Genomic DNA, 16747 nt, shown 5'->3' with positions numbered 1-16747 from the left:
AACTAACATAGATTTTTTTGCTTCCAACCATGTAGCTATGCCGGTCATCCCAAAAGAAATCACTACGCACAAATTAAACGTCGATCCACTCCCCCCCCCCGTGAGACAGGTCAGACGTAAATTCAACTCAACAATTAATAATGCAGTGTGCGAGAAGGTGGAAAACCTACTAGAAAATGGTTCCATCAGGTAATCGAAGTACCCCAAGTGGATCACTAACGTAGTGATGGTCAAAAAGAAGAATGGAAAATGGCGGATGTGCATGGATTTCACAGATTTGAACAAAGCATGCATGAAGGACTCGTTCCCGTTGCCACATATCAATCAACTCATCAATGCAACGGCCGAGCACGAGCTACTAAGCTTCTTGGACGCTTATAGTCTATAATCAGATACTTATGGAAGAAGAAGATCAGGAAAAAACTACGTTCATCACCAACTAAGGAACGTATTGCTACAGGGTCATGCCTTTTGGACTAAAAAAAAACGCATGAGCTACTTATCAAAGGTTGGTAACAAAAATGATCAAAGGCCAATTCGGCAAAATAATAGAGGTATATATAGACGACATGCTGGTCAAATCCAAAAGGGGAGAAGATCATATCGATCATTTGAAATAAACCTTTGACATAATTAGACGGTACAGGATGAAGATGAACCGGAGAAATATGCATTCGGTGTAGCCTCAAGAAAGTTCTTGGGTTTTCTGGTATCACAACGAGGAATTGAGATCAATCCCTACCAAATCAAAGCCATTGAGGGGATACCAGAACTCTTGACCACCAAGAAACAAGTCCAAAGGTTGACCAGTCGCATCGCCGCCCTATCAAGGTTCATCTCGCGATCGTCGGATAGGTGTCATACATTCTTTGGAGCACTCAAGAAAGATAACAGCCTCGTATGGACCTCCAAATGCGTCTAGGCCATGCAAGAACTTAAGACATACCTATCATCTCTGCCCTTGCTTTCAAAACCCGATCCTGGGGAATGTCCTCTCGTTTGTCTGGCCGTATCTGAGGCAAGTGTAAGCACAGTCTTAATTCGAGAAAACAAAGGTACATAATCTACCATCTATTACATTAGAAAAACACTCGTTGACGCCAAGACGAGGTACCCATACTTCGAAAAATTAGCTTTGGCCTTAGTCGTAGCTTTACGAAAGCTTAGACCATATTTCCAATGTCAACCCATCTCGATCGCCATGACCTTCCCCCTAAGAAGCATTTTTTATAAACCCGAACAATTGGGGAGGCTGGCCAAATGGCCCATCGAGCTGAGTGAGCACGATATCACGTATCAGTCGCGAAAAGCGATAAAGTCACAAGTGTTTGCCAACTTTGTAAACGACATCATCGCAAAGATAATGCCTGAAGTCGAAAGGAAAGCTGTCCAAACATCCCTCCAAACACAAGACCTCTGGGTCCTAACACCGATGGCACATCCAACGCATCAGTGTCTGGACTGGGACTCGTACTCGAAGTCCCTATAGGAGAAGTGATTCGTTAGTCCATAAGGTACCTGGATATGACTAACAATGAGGCCGAGTAAGTGGCCATAATTGTAGGTCTAAGACTAGCACTCAAATATGGAGCAAAACGGTTGAAACTGTGTTGTGATTCACAGCTCGTAGTCAATCAAGTCACGGGGACTTTCTAAATCAAGGAACAAAGGTGCAAAAATAACAGACCAAAATCTGCAAGCTACTGCCTGAGTTCGACGAATGTCAGCTCGACCAAATCCCACGAGCAAATGTCCAGGCAAATAGCCTCGCCAAACTAGTCGCAGCCACCAAAAGCATCATAAGTGGAGATAAAAATGTGGTCCACCTCCTCAACTCATCACTAGAAAAAATTGAGGTAAGAACCATAAACTTAACTTGGGACTGGCGTAATCGTATTGTCGCATACCTACAAGATGGCATACTCCCTACGACAAAAGAAGGCCAAGAAACTAATAATGCAAGCGGTGTCCTCCGCATCGATCTGTACAAGGGCACCTACGGAGGCCCTCTGGCGAAGTGCTTAGGCCCGAACCAAACTCACCGCATCCTTGAAGAAGTTCATGAAGGCCATTGCGGAGCTCACTCCGGGCAATCGTGCAGTGGTCAAATGCCTCATACGTGCAGGATATTAATGGCCTACCATGAAAAAGGATATCGCGGACTTCGTAAATAGATGTGAGCAGTTCCAAAAGTACGCTCCAATGATTCACCTCAGTCACATCCCCTTGGTCATTCATCAAATGGGGAATGGACATCGTGGGCCCCCTACCAGCAGGGCGAGGTAATGTACTATTCCTTTTGGTTTTAATTGACTATTTTTCTAAATGGGTGGAAGCAGGAGCAGTCGCCCAAATATGGGAACAGGAAGTAATCACCTTTATATGGAGAAACATCATCTGTCGATTCGACCTTCCTAAAGAAATCAGTCGTGACAACGGACCCCAGTTCACAAGAAAGAAAATCATCGAATTCTTCAAGAAATGGCATATCAAGATGATGCTCTCGACCCCGTATCACCCCGCTAGTAACAGACAAGAATAATCATCCAACAAGTCAATACTAAACATCATGAAGAAGAAGCTCAAAGAAGCCAAAGGACTGTGGCCGGAAATACTACCAGAAGTATTGTGGGCCTACCGAAAAACTCGGAAAACAAGCACAGGAAAGACGCCCTACTCTTTGTTAACGGGACCGAGGCAGTAATACCAGTCGAAGGCGGAGAACCCAGCCTAAGGTACTCCCATGAGAGCGACATGCGTAACGAGAGTAGAAGGAGGGAACTCGACGAAGTCGACGAACAAAGAGATATGTCCTACATAAGAATGGTCGCCCAAAAGCAACAAACAGAATGCTATTACAACAAAAAAAACAAAGGTTAGGCCGCTCAAAGTTGGGGACTATGTACTGAAAGATAAAACTCAAGCGAGCAAAGATCCCACGGAAGGCAAGCTGGGAACAAATTGGGATGGTCCATATAAAATCACAGCCAAAGAAAACAAGGGTTCGTTCTAATTAGAGACAATGGAAGGAAACCTACTACTAAACAATTGGAATTTCAGCTACCTCAAAATTCTTCAACTTTTGAGAGAAAAAGCGTCTCCCAAGTCGTATTCTTTTTTCCCTCACTTTAATTTTGTCCCATTTGGGTTTTCTAAAAGAAGTTTTTAATGAGGTGGCGAAGGGAACGTTTTGAGTCGAAGTACGTGAAGGTAGGGTCGTGGTCACTTTTGTATTACTCGACCTCTCACTATTCTCTAGATCGACCAATGAAGGGACTAGATAGGACCGGGATTGGGATTGGAACGTCAGCCAACACCCAAATATCTGTAAATTTCTCCAAGTATGTAATAAAAACAATAATGTCGAGGCAATAATCTTTACGCTTATTAGCACATCTTTCTTGCATTTAGGTTATGTTCGACCTTGCTCGAACGAACAACTACCGGCCCTCGACCGCAACTTTATAAAAGGTTTTGTTTGACCTCGCTCGAACAAACACCTACTGGCCCTCATCGGCAACTTTATGAAAGGTTTTGTTTGATCTTGCTCGAATTAACACCTACTGGCCCTTGACCGCAACTTAATGAAAGGTTATGTTCGACCTTGCTTGGACTAACACCTACCGACCCTCGGCCGCAACATAATGAAAGGTTATGGTCGACCTTGCTCGAATTAACACCTACCGGCCCTCGACAGTAACTTAATGAAAGGTTATGTTCGACCTTGCTCGAACTAACACCTACCGGCCCTCGGGCACAACTTAATGAAAGGTTATGTTCTTCCTCGCTCGAAAAAACATCTACTGGACATCGGCCGCAACATAACTAAAAGGTTGCGTTCGACCTCGATCGAACAAATACCTAACGATCCTCGGCTGCAATATAACAAAAGATTACGTTTGACCTCGCCCGAACAAACACTTATCAGTCCTCGGTTGCAGTATAACTAAAATGTTGCGTTCGACCTTGCTCGAAAAAACAGCCACCGGCCCTTGGTTGCAATTTAATGAAAGGCCATGGCCAGCAAAAAGACAATACCAATGAAGAAAAGAGCAAAGACAGGCTATCAATAGAAGCAAAAAAACATACAAATACAGAAAATAAACCACAGGAAGGGAAAAAGATGCAAAAAACAGCTTTGGCATTTCATACTTACACTTTTTTACAAAGGCTCGTGAAGACGCCAACAAAAATACACAAAAATTTACAAAAAAATAAAGAATAAAAACTACTAACCGCCACCATCATGATATTCTGCGCCCTCACCGCCTTGGCCACCGATGCCCTCGCCATCTTGATCCCTCTGACCACCACCGCCTTTGCCATCCGAATAAGAGGTATCATACCAGGTGTCCTCCTCAAGCTGATCTACACCATTATCGTCACTTTCGCCGGCCTTAGGCATAGCTGGATCATACCCACAAGCAACTCGAGCTTCACGAGCCTTCACACGAACACCTTCTAGGGCAACATCAGAGACGGACCCTGCCGCATGCAAATCTCGAAAGATATCTAACTGGGCCTCGACATGAATCCACTCCGCATATAAATCCCAACGAACGTTGGGAAAATCTGAAGCACGGGAAGAGGACGGTTGTGCCAGTAATTGGGCCTTCTCAGCCTCCAAAGCAAACACTCGATCATGGAGAACATAGGTCTCTCTTTCTAACTCCTCGATCCTTTCATCAAATTGTTCTTCCTTGAGCCTGGCCATTGTTAAATCATTCTCCAACTCAGATCGTAGAGTTAGAATCACCACCTCAAGGTACTCCTCCTTATTCAAATCCTCTGACCGTGCCGACTTCGCCTTTTCCTACTCTTCCAACTTTTCGGCGACCTCACCACTAAAGATTTCCACCCTGAATTGGCATTTTTCAAGCTGGTCGCCCAACGCGACTACCTGAGCTTGGAGGTTGTTGCACTGAACCTCGACCCCCTTGCTAAGCTCGAGTTCTTTTTCTATGTTCTTCAGCGTCCCCTACAGGACACTATACTTCCCCACTATCTGCACCATCTCCTCATCCCTGGCCTTCAAATCTTTCCTCAATTGGCGCACATCGCCGCCTTTACAAAGCTGACACCGTAGCTCCCAATACTTCTCATGGACCCTGAAGTACTTGTCCTTCAACTTCACATATATATATTTACGCCACTGCTCCCTACGAGCACTCTCAATCTCCAGGGCAACCGTTTACAAAACCAACAACGAAAATTAAAAGATTGTAAAAGAGCAGAACCAAGGAAAAACAACCAACAACAAAGATGCTTACCCAAGGGCGAGGCTGGCAATATTGTTCGATAAGTCACGGTCATTTATATTCTTGAGGGTCGTTCCCTCAATCTCAGAACTAAGAGGGACAAGGGAGGGGATAACCCTCTCAGTATCCACTAGAAGATTACGGTCCATCAAGATCTTAATAATCATCGAACTCCCATCCAGCCTCACTTTGAGCTGAATAAGCCCCTCGTCAATCATCCTTAGCTCTTTTGCATCGATGTCAGAATCGGATCCGACATACTCCTCGGCAACGACCTCGCCTTTGTCATCCGCCAAAGGAGGCGCGTCTGTCGCAACACCAGAAGATGAGGCCTCATCTCATCGTGGAAAAGCAGGGCCATGACAGCCTGTCACGTCTTTGACTGCATCTCCAGTAGGTCGCACACCCATATCCTCCGAGCCAACGACCTCAGGATTAGCCTCCGAGCTCTCCTCAATGATCACTATGGCCGTCTCCCGAAGGTCAAAGTCGCAATCTCCTACATCAGCGGTCGTCAACCCCTCTCCCACGACACCAACAACCCTTCTCTTACGAGGCATCAAGTCCCTATCGCCAGGCAATGGCTCGTCCTTTTCATCTATGAGACAATACAAGGGAGAAACCAAAGGTTTTGTGGCCTAAGTCTCCACGACTAATAAAGGAATAGATACTGGTGCAACAACAAGAGGGGTTGAGACACAACAAGATCAACCGCAGTCATAGAAGGGGCGGTAGCCGAGGATTCAGTAGCCTTTCTCTTACGAAATGAAAGTGGGGGAGCTCTACACCTCCTTAATGATTCTGTGGCCGAAGCTGAGAAAAACACAAGGAGAAAGGAAATTCAGCAAAGGTGAACAAAAGAAAAAGATACACGAGATGTCAATAATAAGAGAAACGTACCAATTGAAATGGGACCCGATCCAAACTTCTTTAAGAAGCCTAACCACTCACGAATCCCTATAATATAAGGAAGAAGTCGACCAACACAATCAGAAATGTTGGCGACCGAATGAGGAGGAAAAATCTTGGCTACACGAGTAAGGGACGAGAAGTCAAAACCCACGACTGGGCATAGGGAAAAAATCAAATATCTACATGGAGATTGAATACTTAGGAGTATAATTCAAAGCCTCTGGGAAACCATCGACATTGGCCACCACGTCTTCGGTTTTGATGAAGAAGAAGTTAACTAGAATTGGCAATTGGCCTTGTCATCTATCTTCACCACCAAGCACTTGCCTCCTCGGTGGCAAAGATTTACAATCATCCCCCTATAAAAGCTAGGGGCGAAGAGATGTATCGAATGTCGAAGTGTCAGATCGAATCCGGCTAGTTCGGCAAATTTGGTGAGCATCCGTATAAGTTTGTAAACGTACGGCGCGAGCTGAGCCAGGAAAATGCCGTAATAATGGCAAAATTCTTCCGCTAATGCGCTATTAGAAGAAGAAGGGGAGTATAGCCGACTTGGAAGGGGTAGGCGTAGAAGGCACAGTACCGAAGACGGGGGATCTGCACAATATCCCACCATACGAGAATCAACTCGACATGGTTGGTAATAGTAAATATAGCCCTAAGCTATTCCAATTCCTTCATCGTCATCACTGACCAAAAGGGCCCATGTTCGGCATCAGGTGACTTGGTGAAATCAGACCCGAAATTAGGGTTACGTGAAATTATATCTTCCACCAACGGGAAGGCTTAGTCATCAGTGGTGGCAGGAACACCCTTCTCATGAGGAGGATACACCATTACCCGGGGGCATATAACTCCCCTCACCGAATTCAGAAGGCATGTTAGACATCGCATTCGATAAGAGAGAAGGGTTTCGAAAGAAGAAGAAGAATAAAGAACGGTATGAGTCTCAAAAATAAAGAAAAAGGAATGCCCTCCAAAAGAAATAAGATAAGCTGGTGCTAGAGGAGAAGAAGGAGTTTGAAAAGTTCAGAATCGGAAAATCTTCCCATATTTATAAGTTTAGGAGGCACCAGAATCGAAACTATGTGGGACATAATTAGCACGAAAATCAAGCCGACAGAGCCAATCAAAAGTTCTGCCTGAATTGATGCAATGCATCAGGAAATGGTGTTACTATGACGCACGATGCCATGACGCCGCCACTTTTCTTGGCCCAGGTAACTCCAACTAGCTTCCCAGGCAATTTGATAAATTCAAAATATGCGGACCCCAAAAGCCACATAGCCCCGTCTCCACGACCACGACCCCTGCCAACTATGAACGACATTGTCCGCTCACCGATCTCGTACGTAAGCACAACCTCAATAAGCGGAGGGACTAACTGTATGGGGTCAAAATCTGCCCTTAGAATATTAATACAAGATAATACTAAGGGAAGAGTTATCAAGTCGTCGTTGGTCGAGATGGCTCAAGAAGCAGTAAAATCCATGGTCGAAGAGTCGACGAGAGTCGTAGTCGAGATGTCAACAAGGGTCGAGGTCGAGGTCAAAGTCGAGGTTGAGTATCGTTGATAGAGCTGTAATGGCTAGTTTTCAACATATGATGTTAAAAGAGAATATTCTATTGAATATTCTATTGAATATTCTCTTGAATATTCTCTGCACTTGTACTATTAGGGTTTCTTAGGAACATGTCTTAAAAAAGAGAAAAGAGAGACAATAATAAGGGCATGTGATATATCATTTGTAAAGAAGACACTTTGACTAAAAGATTCGTCTCTCTTTCTCTTGCTAATATACAAACACCACCTTTTCACTAAGATTCTTGTCCATACTTTTCCATCAGATCCAAGAATAACTGAAAACATTCAAGGATTTGTCTGTCATTCATCATTGCCAGGAGGAACATCCACATATTCCATCCTTTATTGGGTGAATCATTCCTCATATTTACTTAAATGTCATTTATTGTTGTTTATTGTTATTGAATACTACATTATTGTTCTTGCTTTCTAGAACAGTTATGTCGACATTGTCTGACCGGACCCATCTAACATTTATTACATCCTTAAAAACTTTATCTAGGAATATTATTGCTTGCTAAAATTGACTCTTAATTACATAAATTTAATTATTTGAACCAACATCTATATTTTTTGGTCAAACAATATCATATCATTTGTTGCACAAATGTAAATTTGACTATTCATTAATAAGAAGAGAAATTGTTGTTAGAAAGATTCAAGATTTGCAACTTAGGTAAAGTCCAAATGCTAGGAGGAATAGCCCCAGACAAATTATTTGAGGACAAATCAAGCAAAATAAGGTTCCCAAGAGACCCAATTGATGCAGGAATCGACCCAAAAAGCGAATTCTGTGAAAGATCAAGAACTGCAAGACTCGACAACCGACCCAAACTCAATGGCACTGTCCCAGTAAGACCATTATTGGACAAGTATAACATAGTTAAATTCCTCAAATTGCCAAAACTTAATGGAATAAGACCAGTAATTGAACAGAACCTGAGATCAAGAATTTGTAGAGAAGATGAAACTCTATAACCAAACCATTCTGGAATAGAACCCGGTAGTGCAAAATTTGATGCATTAAATGACTCCAAAAGTGTCAAATTTTGAAGGGAGTCAATCAAAAATTGAGGATTTTGTTCTCCAATTCTAGTACGTTTAAAACCAGAGATGTTGATTTCAGTGACATGGCCATTTTTGCAAATAATACCTCTCCAGTTTGTACATGGATTAGCCTTTATTGGCCATTCTTTGGCTCTTAATCCTAAAGAAGATCTCAATTGAATTAAAGCCAATCTCTCTTCTCTCCAACTTAATAGTTGCTCATATGTGGAGTCAAAGAGCAAGAAAATGATGAAATAAAGAAAAAATACTTTGACCAATTGGTGCCTCATTTGAACTTTGAAAAGTCTTATTTTTCTCTGTACTATATAAGTGTCACTAGTGGACGCAATTTAGGCATAAAATCCATTGCTTTTACTACATGCATGCAAATTTAGGTAAACTATTACTTAAGAAACTAATTTAATATATTACAATATATTATTTGGATTTAGCTATAACAACTTGTCTATAATTGCAATAACTAAGATCCTTAAGATCATAATAAAGATACTCTTAGACTCGTATTAATAATGAATATGACAACCGTTGGTTCAATCACATCATTCTTACATTCCCATCTCTTGCTTCCTTTTCGCTTATTTTCCGGAAATCTAAAGTTGTCATCCATTTCATATCGTCTTCCTCGGAAAGTAGTTCTTTGGTATGTGCTTTCACACACAAGTGTTTACTCAAAATAAAGAAATTTAACGAAAAATATTCTCTTTGGTAAGTACTTTCCCACACAAGTGTTTACTCAAAATAAAGAAATTTAACGAAAAATATTCTCTTTGGTAAGTACTTTCCCACACAAGTGTTTACTCAAAATAAAGAAATTTAACGAAAAATATTCTCTTTGGTAAGTACTTTCCCACACAAGTGTTTACTCAAAATAAAGAAATTTAACGAAAAATATTCTCTTTGGTAAGTACTTTCCCACACAAGTGTTTACTCAAAATAAAGAAATTTAAGGAAAAATATTCTCTTTTGCATTCAATAATTAGGTGTCGATGGAAACTTAGGGTCCACCAAACTGTACTCTATCAGTTCCCACAGAAAACACACAATAAGAGACAAGTAAATAACACAACAGAGTTTTACGTGGAAAACTCCCAATTCACGGGATTAAAAACCACGGCCTACACTCGTAGGATTTCAACTTTACTACTGAGCAAACTTTAGATTACAAACTATTGTAACCAAGGAATTAAACTCTTAATCCCTTACTCACTTGTAATAACTCTATTATAAGCCATTTCGTAATAACTCTATTACAAATTAAAGCTCACAATTTGACTAACTCTAACCAAGACACAAACACAAGGTTTATGGTTTTACAAATGGTTTCCTACACAATGTTTCTAGCTAAGCTAATTAGGATTACAAGTAGATCGCTCAAACAAAGTTACAACACAACTAAGGACATGTGATAACACGCTACAGGAAACCGGTCCTTTGTTCTGCTATTCTTTGTTCTTGAAGCCTTGAATATCACTTGCAAGATGGCAGCACACTTGAGAGAGAACTTGATTAATTTCAGGATATGCAAGTACGTATTTTTCCTTTGCTTCATGTTGATAATATACAAGTGATGTCACTTGGATGATGCAAGTAATTATCTGGTACAAGGCTGAAGGCACTCCCCATAAAGTGATTGTTGTACTGTTTGCACTATTGCGTATGTACAGAGGAACAATTGCAGCAACTTTACAGTTGTGGGGAGTTGACTGGTATAGTAAGCAAGGGAACTGATGTCCATTTGTTTCCTCAATCGTTTCTTTGACTCTAGTTGTTGGAACTTGTGCTCGACTTGAGATTTGTTGTTCTTGAGCACTTTGAAAATGTGTAACAGATTTCCGATCTGGTTCTTATCATAAAGTTTGTTAGATCATCAAAATATGAAAACACATAACTTATTAGTGTAAATATTGAATGCATGTAAGTTTTACTATGTTCTTATAACTTTGGGGCGTTCGTTTCCTATGTTAACCTTAACTTTGTCAATGTAAAATTATTTTAGTCTAGTACAATAAATGTTGTATTTAACCATGATGCCAATAAACTTTTTATTTTTTTTAGGTAAAATGGCTTTCGGGCCATTTAAACTTGTACCCGTTTGTTAATCCGGTAAATGAACTACAAGTTTTTCATTTAAACACTTGTACTTGATGGAATGAGTACCAATAAATACCTCTGACTATTGACCAAGTATATGTGGCAACAATATGTGTGACGTGGCAATAGTACGTGCATATCAAGCAAATCATACGCGTGAAAGCAATTTGTTTGAGTAATTAAAAATGAAAAGAAAAGATAAAAAGTAAAAAAGAATAAAAAATTCACAAATACCCACCTGCCGCCCCATCTTCCCATCCCCTTTCCCTTTCCCTTTCTTTTCTTTTCTTTCCCTTGAAATCACAAGTCTTTTCTTTTTTCCATCTCTGTTAGAGGCTTTGAAGCTCTTCACTGTGCAATAATGGTGGATCTATGCTTCATAAAAATACCTCAAATAAATTAATGGTCTGGCTTCCAGATTTTTGAAGTGTCAGCTCGGCAGAATCATGACTTAAATGGGTTTGATCTTGAAATGGAGAGAGATGAGAGAGAACACAAAAAACTTGAGGTCCTGAACAAGATAATAAAAGATACGAAGTCCGTCAGGATCTTTACTGGTCTGCACATCCATAGTGAACCAATCTTAGATGTAGTGAATGATATGTGGTCATTCCCCATCACTATCTCAAGCTCCTCCCTCCCAACTCTATCGGGTTCAGGCCAGTTATTATGATTTAAGAGGTCTTTTGAGAGGAAGATTTTTAAGATGAAGAGAATGGAAAAAAAAAATTAATGATGGTCGAGTATTGAATATGGTGGAATGGTGGTGGATCCGCAGGAGCTTTGACTATGAAGAAGAAGACAAAAATTAATTTTTTAAAGAGGAGGAGAATAAAAATCTAGTAAAATGATTTTTCTTTTAAAGTAGGACCCACAGATTACACTTGTCAAAGAATAAAAGGTTTAGTATATGACGTGTCAGTCATGTCACAGCGAGTGAAGAACACATTCAGTCGGATGTGTTTATTAGTATTCAGTTCATCAAGTAGAGGTGTTCAAATGAAAAAAATAAAATTTTTATTTTACCGACTTGACAAATGAGTACAAGTTTAAGTGGCCGGAGGCCATTTTGCCTATTTTTTAACATTGAGATGTTCAAAACTATTAAGCTTTCTCAAGTTTGGGACCAATATAATGCTTGACAAATACGCTAGGAAACCCTTTCGGAACTTCTCCTTTTTAATAGAGAAAAAAATCAAGAAACTATTTTTCAATGCAGGACATGGGTTAATAAAAATTTTAGGCGGGCATATAGTGTCCTTTTTCTCTTTTAATAGCGTCCATAATAAGTCAATCATGGGCCGTAAAATACCAATCCACAGCCCAACAAAGCGCTTCGAGTGGGCTTATCCAAATCCACGTGGTGCCATTGAAAATGGACTGAATACGATGTATGATATGTGAGCTATTTTCCTAAAGAATTAACCTAAATAATCGTTTACCCAATCACTTAAATTAAATATAACTGGTGGATATATAATATTTATATATTTATATATAATTATGTATAATTAGTATATAATTTATGTATGCCAGTTAAAAAAAGTAAATAGTGAATTCGACCGGCTATTGGCATAAAACTCCCATTTTTCATAAGGGATTTTTACATTCATATGCCATATAGTAAACTATATTACCTTAAATGTTCATGTTTAGTAAATTACCTTACCTACATAAGTTTGTTTTACAAAATATATAAATTCCACCTTAAAAGGCTCTCAATCCATTATTCGTGCCTTCAATTAAGGGATTTAGTTACACCATTTTCCTTTTTTTTCCTCTCTCCCCTTTCTTTCCAGATCTTCCCTTATCTTTTTTATACAAAATTACTCGGAGGTTTTTCTCACCTTGGCTTTGTTCGTTCTTTTTTTTCTTTCTGAATTTTGAGAACATTCTTTTCCTTTTTCACACAGGAATTTCTGAAGCTGCTAAAAATTAAAAAAAAAAAAAACTCTTCTTTACTGACACTAGTTTTTGTTAACAAAAACTATGGTTACTTATGTGTAATGTTAGTGTAGTTTTGAGTTAGGTATACGTCTCCATAAGTTCGCGAGGACAAATTGAGTGGATTTGAGTTTTCATCAATGAATAATGGTCCCTCTCTTGGTTCATATTGTATCATATCGTCTACTACTATTTACTTAGCAAATACGAATATAATAGCTAATTTCACTTTCAAAGTTCCAACAGCTACTACGACGTGTTTATTTTTATACATTATTTCTACACAATTAAATACAACTACAATATCATACAACTTAAATACAATTTTTATATAAAATTTATACAATATATCTTTTGTATATTTTGTATCTGATTTATACATAATAAAAATAAATTTCATACAACTAATTATATATTATACAATTTATCTACAACTTTCACACTTTATTTCTACCTAGTTAAATGCAACTGCAATTACATACAACTTAAGTACAAATTTTATACAAAAATTTATACAATATGTCTTTTGTATATTTTGAATTTTTTTATACATAGTAAAAATAAATTTCACACAACTAATTATATATTATATAACTTATCTACAATTTTCATACATTATTTCTACTCAATTATATACAACTACAATATTATACAACTTAAATATAATTTTTAAACAATATTGTTCAACTTTCATACAATAGTTAAATAATATATATATATATATATATATATATATATATAACAGAAATTCAGCCAAAACCAAGTCTAATCTTCACCTAAACCCCTCAAAATTGAGATATAAACTCCAAACCATATTCCCAATTATTTGCAACAACACACAATCCAAACAAATAATGATTTTTGAAAATCCAAATTCGAATTTAAAGCTTCAAAGCTTTTTAATTGTTGTCAATGGTGGAATTGTTGCTCTCTTTTCCTTTGTTTTATATTACTGTAATTTGGGATTGAGAGATAGAGAGAGACGTAGAGAAAATTCTCAATTATTTGCAACAACATCCAATCCAAACAAACAATGTCTTTTGAAAACCCAAATTCGAATTCAAAGCTTTTTATTGATTGTCAATGGTGGAGGGGTTACAGATTTTTGCTGGTTTTAAAAGACGAAATAGTGGGCGATTGAAGAGGAAATCGTGGGGTGTGGTTTGATACGTGGGTGAGGGGGTGAGATTTGGAGAGAGAAACTTTGGAGGGAGTGGAAATATGCGGTAGAGTTAAATTAGAAGACTAATTAATTAATACCATTAAAATCCCTAAAATGTACATAAATAATAATTAGGTATATAAACGATAATTATATTAAAAATTAAGCATAAATAATAATACAATTTACTATATGACATAAGAACGTAACAATCCCTTTTCATAATACAATTGAGCCCATAAAAAGCAGCGGCATCATCACATAAAATCATGGTCCACTGCAAGAAATATTCCAATTTTTCTAAAATAGTATAATGCAAACTTGATAATTGCTCAATGTTGCTGATATTTCAAGCAAAGTCAGTTTTGTTGGATTTGTTGCACAATCTGCTTTTTATTTGTTTACTTGGTAATAACCCTATTGCTTTTCTTTTTCTTCTTCTTTTCTTTGTTTATTGGTTAAGGAAAGCCTAAAATATTACAAAAAGGTTCATTCTATGCTTCTTCTTTTTTTGGGTTTTCCACGTGGTGTTTGGTATCCACATTAGAACCCGACTATATCCGATTTCGTGTCGGTAGGACCCCATTTGGAGGTAGCGTTCTCTACCAAAGATTTTTTCATACCCAAAACTCGAACTCGAGACCTCTGTTAAGGGAAGAACAATCTCATCTGCTGCACCACATCTTTTGGTGGTCATTCTATGCTTCTGCCTTGTGAGCTTTCTTCGTTTAATTACTCAATTTAAATATTTTTTTCTATGTAAAACACGTTAATTTCTGTCTTCAGTTAGTAACTATTTTGTAACCCAAAAACATATTACATTTTCATTAATACTATCCTATTTTTATATTTATAAACGTAATTATGAATTTTGTAGCAGAGGTAGCACTTGTTTTAATGGTAAGATATCTGCATTTCATTAATATTCTTACCTTGCTTAGAATATACTATTTCCAAACCCGTACTCTGATTCACCATTAATAACGAAAATCTCACACACTTGCCACTAATTTAAGTTTCAAAAATGAAAAATTATTATTGAGACATTATTTTTTGTCCAAATAAGTGATGGGCAGGATAGTAATTTGAATAGTCAACACTTGCATCTTTGGCTAGATGCATCTAAAACGAATCATAACTAAAGTCACGCCAGGAAACCGAAAGCGCCGAAACTGATGTTGTAGATATTTATCTGCAGATCCGCGCTACGTGTCCTCGTAATTGAAAATATCTCACAAGCTTTTCAGATATTTTAACAATCCTAATAGCTACCTGAACGGCTTGTTTGGATGATTTTTACGTATTGTATTGTATTATATTGTTACTAAAAATAATATTTGTTTTAATTATTTATTTAAAATTAATTATATCGTATTGTTAAATTTATTATTTCGAAATAATTAAAAGCCCTATTTTTTTAAATAACAATTTGGTATGGTGAGATTGTTTTCGTATTTTTTTTCCAATTATACCCTTATTTATTACTCCATAATTCTATTTTATTCTTTATTTATTTTTTATTTTAACTCCAAATCTCCAACTTATTGACCTACTTTATCCACGTCCATCTTTTATAGACTTGGTTCATATTGTTCTTTTCATCCAAATCTCTGTTCGTTTCTTTATCTCTTTCCATCGTATTAGTTTTTTTTTTTTTTGTTGCTAATGATAGTAAACTTTTTTCTTCAAGTTTTTGCTCTTGTTTCCAAGCTACATAATTGATGATAAATTAGTAGAAAGACGTTTCTTGAATTATTTTTATACGTAATTCTTGATAAATTTTATTTAAAATAATTAATGATATTTTAGTAAACTTATCAGTTACAGTATAGTACGATACAGTCAAACCAAACAATAAAAATATTATTTAACAACAGCAAATGATGCAATATGTATTATAAAACGATGGATAACAACGATCCAAACATAGTGTATGTTTCTAAAATCAGCTTATCTTACAAAATGTATTTTTCAAAAGTGCTTGTTACAAAAGCATTGTGATGAGAAATAATTTGTATTTTGCTATTTAATTTGAAAAGTATTTTTAAGCAACAATTACTAAAAATTATTTTTAAGTGTATTTTTCTAGAAAATACTTTACAAAAAAATATTTTTGAAAAAAATTACTACTTTTTTTCTACTTCTCAAAAATATTTTTTAATTCTAAAAGTTTGGTCAAACACCTTAAACTCCGAAAAAAATACTTTTAGTCGATAACAATATCTCAAACCTAACCAAAAATCTCCTCTTTACCCAAACCAAACGGCCTTTAATGTACCATAATTTCTATTGATCCTTAAAAGTTACTCCCTCCAATCTAAAATAAGTGATTTTTTGGTTTTTTTTGTGGTCCAAAATAAGTAATTTTTTCAGATTTCAAGAATGAATTAATTATTTTTTTCCTATATTGTTCTTAAAGTAAATAATGTTGGAATATGTGTTAGAAGTATTTACCTGAGATAGTAAAAGTTAATATGATCAATTTTATTGCTAATTAATGTTAAAAGGTGAATTTTTTAATCTGCGTGAAAACATTCAAAAAATCACTTATTTTGGACCGGAGTGGGGAAACATTATCTCAAGCATTAATCACCACATCGTAACCATTGTTAGCTACCGCCTACCAGTGGTTATCCATTACCGTCGCAATCGGTAACGACCCCCTTCCCGGTTAAAATTAACCGCCATAGCATAAACTTTCGCCTATAAAAGCCAGCATTTGCTACC

The 16747-nt window shown here is 37.5% G+C and overlaps 1 protein-coding gene across 1 annotated transcript; it reads right to left on the bottom strand.

Moving 5' to 3' along the window:
* Positions 1 to 8381: 8381 nt before the first annotated feature.
* On the bottom strand, positions 8382 to 9092 carry LOC138884009 (probable LRR receptor-like serine/threonine-protein kinase At2g16250). Its single transcript, XM_070164746.1, has one exon. The coding sequence runs from the start codon at positions 9090 to 9092 to the stop codon at positions 8382 to 8384; it is 711 nt and encodes a 236-aa protein (XP_070020847.1).
* Between the last annotated feature and the right edge of the window lie 7655 nt (positions 9093 to 16747).

This window comes from Nicotiana sylvestris, chromosome 12, assembly GCF_000393655.2.
Source record: "Nicotiana sylvestris chromosome 12, ASM39365v2, whole genome shotgun sequence".
Lineage (NCBI taxonomy): Eukaryota > Viridiplantae > Streptophyta > Magnoliopsida > Solanales > Solanaceae > Nicotiana > Nicotiana sylvestris.
This window is presented reverse-complemented; position numbering and strand designations above follow the sequence as displayed.

Bases quoted from the DNA above. Each gene is read 5' to 3' on its own strand.
- LOC138884009 (XM_070164746.1), bottom strand. From the start codon at position 9,092: ATGAGGCACCAATTGGTCAAAGTATTTTTTCTTTATTTCATCATTTTC.